This window comes from Cherax quadricarinatus, chromosome 10, assembly GCF_038502225.1.
Source record: "Cherax quadricarinatus isolate ZL_2023a chromosome 10, ASM3850222v1, whole genome shotgun sequence".
In the NCBI taxonomy this organism is placed as follows: domain Eukaryota; kingdom Metazoa; phylum Arthropoda; class Malacostraca; order Decapoda; family Parastacidae; genus Cherax; species Cherax quadricarinatus.
Window position 1 is genome coordinate 37,439,377 of NC_091301.1, and position 8,887 is coordinate 37,448,263.

Consider the following 8,887-nt stretch of genomic DNA (forward strand, 5'->3'; position numbering starts at 1 on the left):
GTAGTGAAATTGCACCTCTGGCAAGACAGTGATGGAGTGAATGATGGTGAAAGTTTTTCTTTATTGGGCCTCCCTTCCTTGGTGGGAAACAGCCAGTGTGTTAATGAAAAAAAAAAACTTGCCAAGATATAAAGCCGTAAAGTTGGCGTTGGATGCTCACCTGACGGCAACATGGAGTCCTGCCATTTGCAGAAATGTTGCCGATATACCTTTTTTTTTTTTTTAATTTATATAATTTTTATGTTCTCATAATTACAATTTGTGTAGGTAGTAGTTGGTAGACAGCAACCGCCCAGGGAGGTACTACCGTCCTGCCAAGTGAGTGTAAAACGAAAGCCTGTAATTGTTTTACATGATGGTAGGATTGCTGGTGTCTTTTGTCTGTCTCATAAATATGCAAGATTACAGGTAAGTCTTGCTACTTCTACTTACACTTAGGTCACACTAAACATACATGTACAAGCATATATATACACACCCCTCTGGGTTTTCTTCTATTTTCTTTCTAATTCTTGTTCTTGTTTATTTCCTCTTATCTCATGGGGAAGTGGAACAGAATTCTTCCTCCGTACATCATGCGTGTTGTAAGATGCAACTAAAATGCCGGGAGCAAGGGGCTAGTAACCCCTTCTCCTGTATATATTACTAAATTTAAAAGGAGAAACTTCAGTTTTTTCTTTTGGGCCATCCCGCCTCGGTGGGATACGGCTGGTACGTTGAAAGAAAGAAGAATTACAATTTGTGTAGGTAGTAGTTGGTAGACAGCAACCGCCCAGGGAGGTACTACCGTCCTGCCAAGTGAGTGTAAAATGAAAGCCTGTAATTGTTTTACATGATGGTAGGATTGCTGATGTCCTTTTTTCTGTCTCGTGAACATGCAAGATTTCAGGTACATCTTGCTACTTCTACTTACACTTAGGTCACACTACACATACATGTACAAGCGTATATATACATACCACTCTGGGTTTTCTTCTATTTTCTTTCTAGTTCTTGTTCTTGTTTATTTCCTCTTATCTCATGGGGAAGTGGAACAGAATTCTTCCTCCATACATCATGCGTGTTGTAAGATGCAACTAAAATGCCGGGAGCAAGGGGCTAGTAACCCCTTCTCCTGTATATATTACTAAATGTAAAAGGAGAAACTTTCGTTTTTTCTTTTGGGCCATCCCGCCTCGGTGGGATACGGCCAATGTGTTGAAAGAAAGAAAGAGTAGGTTGGTAGACAGCAACCTCCCAGGGAGGTACTACCGTCCTGGCAAGTGAGTGTGGAATGTAAGCCTGTAATTGTTTTACATGATGGTAGGATTGCTGGTGTCCATTTTTCTGTCTCATTAACATGCAAGGTTTCAGGTATGTCTTGCTACTTCTACTCACACTTAGGTCACACTACGCATACATGTACAAGCATATATGTATACACCCCTCTGGGTTTTCTCCTATTTTCTTTCTTGTTCTTTTTTTTTTTATTTATTAACACACTGGCCGATTCCCACCAAGGCAGGGTGGCTTGAAAAAGAAAAACTTTCACCATCATTCACTCCATCACTGTCTTGCTAGAAGGGTGCTTTACACTACAGTTTTTAAACTGCAACATTAACACCCCTCCTTCAGAGTGCAGGCACTGTACTTCCCATCTCCAGGACTCAGGTCTGGCCTGCCGGTTTCCCTGAATCCCTTCACAAATGTTACTTTGGTCACACTCCAACAGCACGTCAAGTATTGAAAACCATTTGTCTCCATTCACTCCTATCAAACACGCTCACGCATGCCCACTGGAAGTCCAAGCCCCTCTCACACAAAACCTCCTTTACCCCCTCCCTCCAACCTTTCCTAGGCCAACCCCTACCCCGCCTTCCTTCCACTACAGACTGATACACTCTTGAAGTCATTCTGTTTCGCTCCATTCTCTCTGCATGTCCGAACCACCTCAACAACCCTTCCTCAGCCCTCTAGACAATAGTTTTCGCAATCCCGCATGTCCTCCTAACTTCCAAACTAAGAATTCTCTGCATTATATTCACACCACACATTGCCATCAGACATGACATCTCCACTGCCTCCTGCCTTCTCCTCGCTGCAACATTCATCACCTATGCTTCACACCCATATAAGAGCGTTGGTAAAACTATACTCTCATACATTCCCCTCGTTGCCTCCAAGGACAAAGTTCTTTGTCTCCACAGACTCCTAAGTGCACCGCTCACCTTTGTCCCCTCATCAGTTCTATGATTCACTTCATCTTTCATAGACCCATCCGCTGACACGTCCACTCCCAAATATCTGAGTACATTCACCTCCTCCATACTCTCTCCCTCCAATCTGATATCCAATCTTTCATCACCGAATCTTTTTGTTATCCTCATAACCTTACTCTTTCCTGTATTCACTTTTAATTTTCTTTTTTTACATACCCTACCAAATTCATCCACCAACCTTTGCAACTTCTCTTCAGAATCTCCCAAGAGCACAGTATCTTCAGCAAAGAGCAACTGTGACAACTCCCACTTTATGTGTGATTCTTTATCTTTTAACTCCATGCCTCTTGCCAAGACCCTCGCATTTACTTCTCTTACAACCCTATCTATAAATATATTAACCACGGTGACATCACACATCCTTGTCTAAGGCCTACTTTTACTGGGAAATAATCTCCCTCTTTCCTACATACCCTAACTTGGGGAAGTGGAACAGAATTCTTCCTCCATAAGCCATGCGTGTTGTAAGAGGTGGCTAAAATCCCGGGAGCAAGGGGCTAGTAACCTCTTCTGTATATATTACTAAATGTAAAAAGAGAAACTTCAGTTTTTCCTTTTGGGCCACACCGCCTCAGTGGGATATGGCTGGTGCATTGAAAGAAAGAAAATTACAATTTGTGTGGGGAGTAGGTTGGTAGACAGCATCCACCCAGGGAGGTACTACCGTCCTGCTAAGTGAGTGTAAAACGAAAGCCTGTAATTGTTTTACATGATGGTAGGATTGCTTGTGTCCTTTTTTCTATCTCATAAACATGCAAGACTTAAGGTACGTCCTGCTACTGTTACTTACACTAAGGTCACACTACACATACATGTGCATGCATATATATACACACCCCTCTGGGTTTTCTTCTATTTTCTTTCTAGTTCTTGTTTATTTCATCTTATCTCCATGGGGAAGTGGAACAGAATTCTTCCTCCATAAGCCATGTGTGTTGTAAGAGGTGACTAAAATGCCAGAAGCAAGGGGCTGGTAACCCCTTCTGTATAAATTACTAAATTTAAAAAGAGGAACTTTTGTTTTTCTTTTTGGGCCACCCTGCCTTGGTGGGATATGGCCGGTTTATTGAAAGAAAAAAAAATACAATTTGTAGTAGCTCTTGTGATTTCATAGCCAATGTTTGTTCTGATACTAATATTAGGTACTGAAATAGTACTCAGATAGTCACAAACACACTGACTGGTGAAAATTTTCACCTGCTTTGGTCACCTACTGTCTAGAAATATATATATATTTTTTTTAACAAGTCGGTCGTCTCCCACCAAGGCAGGGTAACCAAAAAAGAAAGAAAATCCCCAAAAACAAAATACATGTATGTACTTTTATCATCATTCAACACTTTCACCTCACTCAATCACCGTTTTTCCACAGGTGCTCAGAATACAACAGTTTAGAAGTATATACATATAAAGATACACTATGTATCCCTCCAAACTGCCAATATCCCAAAACCCCTCCTTTAAAGTGCAGGCATTGTACTTGCTATTTCCAGGACTCAAGTCCGGCTATATAAAATAACCGGTTTCCCTGAATCCCTTCACTAAATATTAACCTGCTCACTCCAACAGTTTGTCAGGTCCCAAATACCATTCATCTTCATTCACTCCTATCTAACATGCTCACGCACACTTGCTGGAAGTCCAAGCCCCTCGCTCCTGAAACCTCCTTTTCTTCCCCTTCCTCCAACCTTTTCGAGGACGACCCCTACCCCGCCTTCCTTCCCCTGCAGATTTATACGCTCTCCATGTCATTCTACTTTGATCATCCATTCTCTCTAAATGACCAAAGCACCTTAACAAACCCTCTTCAGCCCTCTGACTAATACTTTTATTAACTCCACACCTTCTCCTAATTTCCACACTCCGAATTTTCTGCATAATATTTACACCACACATTGCCCTTAGACAAGACATCTCCATTGCCTCCATCCGCCTCCTCGCTGCAGCATTTACAACCCAAGCTTCACACCCATATAAGAGTGTTGGTACTACTATACTTTCATACATACCCTTCTTTGCCTCCATAGATAACATTTTTTGTCTCCATATATACCTCACTGCACCACTCACCTTTTTTCCCCTCATCAATTCTATGATTAACCTCATCCTTCATAAATCCATCCGCTGACACATCAACTCCCAAATATCTGAAAACATTCACTTCTTCCATACTCCATACTTCCATACCCTCATCACCTTGCTCTTTTCTATGTTCACTTTCAACTTTCTACCTTTACACACATTCTCAAACTCATCCACTAACCTTTGCAATTTTTCTTTAGAATCTCCCATAAGCACAGTATCATCAGCAAAAAGTAACTGTGTCACTTCCCATTTTGTATTTGATTCCCCATAATTTAATCCCACCCCTCTCCCGAACACCCTAGCATTTACTTCTTTTACAACCCCATCTATAAATATACAGTGGACCCCCGGTTAACGATTTTAATCCGTGCAAGAGGGGTAATTGTTATGCGAAATAATCGTTATGTGAATGAATTTTCCCCATAAGAAATAATGGAAATAAAATTAATCCGTGCAAGACACCCAAAAGTATGAAAAAAAAAATTTTACCACATGAAATATACATTTTCCCACACACAAAGAGAAGGATACATGCACAATAGTAGAGTAGTACATGCACAGTATATATTGTGCATGTACTACTCTACTAAATGAAGAATAAATGACACTTACCTTTATTGAAGATGCAGCAATGACTGATGAGACACTGTGTCCTGGGAGTGCCTTTTCCTCCTGAGTACTGTAGGTCCTGTTTGGCATTTTCTTCCAGAACAGGCCTTATCACACTGTGTATGCCACTACGATTCTTAAATCTCTCAAACCAACCTTTGCTGGCTTTAAATTCACCAATATGAGCACTAGTTCCAGGCATTTTTCCCTGTTCACCTGGGTGTTAGTCGACTGGTGTGGGTTGCATCCTGGGAGACAAGATTAAGGACCCCAATGGAAATAAGTTAGACAGTCTTCAATGACACTGACTTTTTTGGGTTATCCTGGGTGGCAAATCCTCTGGGGTTAATTGTTTCTTGGTATTCTCAATAAGCCACACCAACAACGGTGCTACAGCAGCAGCAGCAGCTGACGGTGGTACAGCAGCAACAGACGGTGGTACAGCAGCAACAATGCTACAGCAGCAGCAGACGATGCTACAGCAGCAGCAGCAGCAGACGATGCTACAGCAGCAGCAGCAGCAGCAGCAGCAGACAATGCTACAGCTGCAGCAGACGATGCTACAGCAGCAGCAGACGATGCTACAGCAGCAGCAGCAGCAGCAGACAATGCTACAGCTGCAGCAGACGATGCTACAGCAGCAGCAGCAGCAGACGATGCTGCAGCAGCAGCTGACAGTGCAGCAGCAGCAGCAGCAGCAGCTGTACCACCAATAGTAGCGATACTTATCAATGATCTTTTTCTTCTTCTCTATTGTAATTCTCACCCTTATTGCTGTAGGGTTGGCACTAGAAGCTTTCTTGGGGCCCATGGTCACTTATTTTCCAGAAAAAGCACCGAAAACACTGTAATAATACGAAATATTCCGATTGTATGCTTGGATGTTACCGCGGAGGCTGGCTGGTAAACAATGCCACCGGCGGAACATGTGAGCGTGGCTCAGGCCGCACATTGGACGCGTCTCGGAGGAAAATCGGTAAGCGGGTTTTTAAGCGGTATGTGAGGCAAAATTTTTGCAATTAAAGTAAGCGGTATGCGAAATAATCGCTATGTGATGCCATCGTTATGCGGGGGTCCACTGTATTAAACAACCATGGTGACATTACACATCCTTGTCTAAGACCTACTTTTACTGGGAAGTAGTCTCCCTCTCTTCTACACACCCTAACCTGAGCCTCACTCTCCTCATGAAAACTCTTTATAGCATTTAGTAACTTACCACCTATTCCATATACTTGCAACATCTGCTACATTGCTCCCCTAGCCACTCTATTATATGCCTTTTCTAAATCCATAAATGCAATAAAAAGCTTCCCTACCCTTTTCTAAATACTGTTCACATATATGCTTCAATGTAAACACTTGATCTTCACATCCCTTACCCACTCTAAAACCTCTTTGCTCATTTGCAATTCTGCATTCTGTCTTACCTCTAATTCTTTCAATAATAACCCTACCGTACATTTTTTCTGTCTCATAAACGTGCAAGATTTCAGGTACGTCTTACTACTTCTACTTAGGTCACACTACACGTGCTTGTTCAAGTATACGGTACATACATATTTTCCTATTAGTCCCTGTTCTTGTTTATTTCTGCTTATTTCCATAGGGAAGGGGAACAGAATTCTTCTTCCGTAAACCATGCCTGTCATAATAGGCGACTAAAATGCCAGGAACAAGGAACTAGTAACTGCTTCTCCTGTATATTGTTAAATTTAAAAAGAAAAACTTTTTTTTTGGGGTGGGGGGCTTGCTTCATTGGGATACAGCCAGTGCATTGAAAGAAAGAAAGAAAGAATTGTTAAGACATTTTGCAATTGCAACTAAAAATATCAATTTTGTGTAAAACTAAACTGTATTTAATAGCAGTGGTTGTCTATCCTTCCATCCTATTTATCCTATGGTAACTGAATAATGCAATTGTTAGCTGGGGAGTGTGGAGGAACAAGTACATGACCCCAGTATTGTAGTTGCACCTTCACTGTTCACACTTTAACTGATTTTTTGGAATGAGACTGGATCTTTGGATCAAGTCTCATTCTAGCTGTGTGGATATTCAAGGCATAAGAAAGGATTCTAAAAACATTGTTTCCCTTTTTACATTCTAAAATTTACTAACCTGTACCGACTTATTCTCGAGTTAACCACATTGACAATGGGGCCTAACAATATTTTGTAAGCACTTGACCTGCTAAAGTTACCTTCATTACCAAACCATCACTAAGCTAATGACTGTCTCTCATCAATATCTTCATGCTTCTCATATAAAATTGCTCTTAATCAGTTTAATCCATTCTTTATAGTATTCTTTCAACAAACTGGCCATATCCCACCAAGTGTATTTTTATTTATTTTACATTTTCCAGAGTGCACTGTCGCAGCTAAACTTACAACAAGTTCAAGTGGTTTTAGATGAACTGTGTTGGCGCGAGCGTTACGGCCACTGTGCAGCTCAGGCATACGTCAACATGATTGATCATATCACATACCTTACAGCACGTGAAGCTGAAAGTAAGTTATGGCTGTTAATTGTCAGCTCAAATCTTTACTAATGATAACTTTATAATAATAACCCAGTTTGTTCATCTGCATGCTGGTCTACCCATCTTTAGGACATTACGTTATTTTCAACTTTTGCTCAGCAAGCCACTAAATGAGGCCAGTTGTTTCTATAAGTCTTGACATTGTTAATCCACAGGTGTCTCTACGTAACTGTGCATAGTTGTTATGATTGCAGCTGAGCTTCACACGAGTGTGTTGATTACGAAGTTAAGATTTTTCTAGCCTGGAGAGAGAGAGAAGCATAGGTCAGTCTGTAACTTATAATACAGTGCTTTGCCCATGGCCTGTAATAAGACATCTGGACTTGCATCCACAAATAATTTTCCTGTCACTTTGGTTTTTAGAATTACTTGTACGACAGATTATGAGCTCTCTTTCTCTGTGCTACTGTACTTTGAGTTTCCCATCGTGGGTATTCAGCTGGAGTAGGTTTGTTATTTGTGGTTTGTGAAATTTGAGCACAAACCTTATATTTTTATGAATGTTTACTTTGGAGCTCTTGTCATTTTGAGAAATCAACCCAAGAATTTCACCTTTTAGTGTGCTCTGAATCAGGTGGTCAAGTCAGGTGAAGATGATCAGGTCAGATCTGGTGAGGAGTGATCTGTGATGTGTTGTGAATGTTTCTGTCCTCTGCTCAAGGATAATGTAGGCAGTGGGCTTTGCATGTGTACTTACCAGTGTTTTGCTTGATGGTTGATGAGGTGGACGGTGGCAGCTTCTAGATGCTTCCTTGTGGCTTTTTTCATCATTCTTGATTAATGAATCCTTCACTTCAGTTCATGGTGTCTGAATGAAGGCTCGATGGACATACAGACATTGACGTTATCAATCCCTCCCCTCTCAGTCTCTCTCTCTCTCTCTACCCCCTGTCTCTGTATATCTCTCCCTTTGTTTCTCTCTCTCTCTCTCTCTCTTTTTATTACACAGGGTTTTACAAGGTTAGGTTAAGGATTCCTAACTTTATTTATAAGCTAAGAGCTGTTATGTACATCAGCTCATGTAAAAGCCTTTTTATTGTTATGAGACATAGAGATAGGGAACAGGATGAAGTTGGAGCCATCTGTAGGCCAGTGATTTCATTTGATCAACTGACTTTATTTTGTTGATATCATTATGCTGTACAAACATGTTCCAGACTTGAGTCATCCTAGAAATATAATCTCAGATGTTGCGATGTTCTGGAGAAGGGTACAGTCAGAATGAAGTTGCTGCTTGCTGCCCTTCTTGTTGTATAGAAGCTCACTTCTCTCTGTCCTTGGAGTGGAGACAAGTATGGTACTTTTGACAATATTGGCCTTGTAAATAACAGTAAGACTACCCATATCCCTCCAGTGTTGAAGGCTCTGCTGAAATGACAGATCTGTCCAGGC

At 41.2% G+C, this 8,887-nt stretch overlaps 1 protein-coding gene across 5 annotated transcripts in view; it reads left to right on the top strand.

Moving 5' to 3' along the window:
- Positions 1 to 7,463, top strand: part of row (relative of woc) — a gene marked incomplete at its 3' end in the record, with an annotated part of 245,209 nt that extends 237,746 nt beyond the window's left edge. For all 5 annotated transcript variants that reach the window (XM_070083775.1, XM_070083776.1, XM_070083773.1 and 2 more), the window contains 1 exon segment: positions 7,319 to 7,463. In XM_070083775.1, the coding sequence (XP_069939876.1) occupies positions 7,319 to 7,463 (145 nt within the window).
- Positions 7,464 to 8,887: the final 1,424 nt, after the last annotated feature.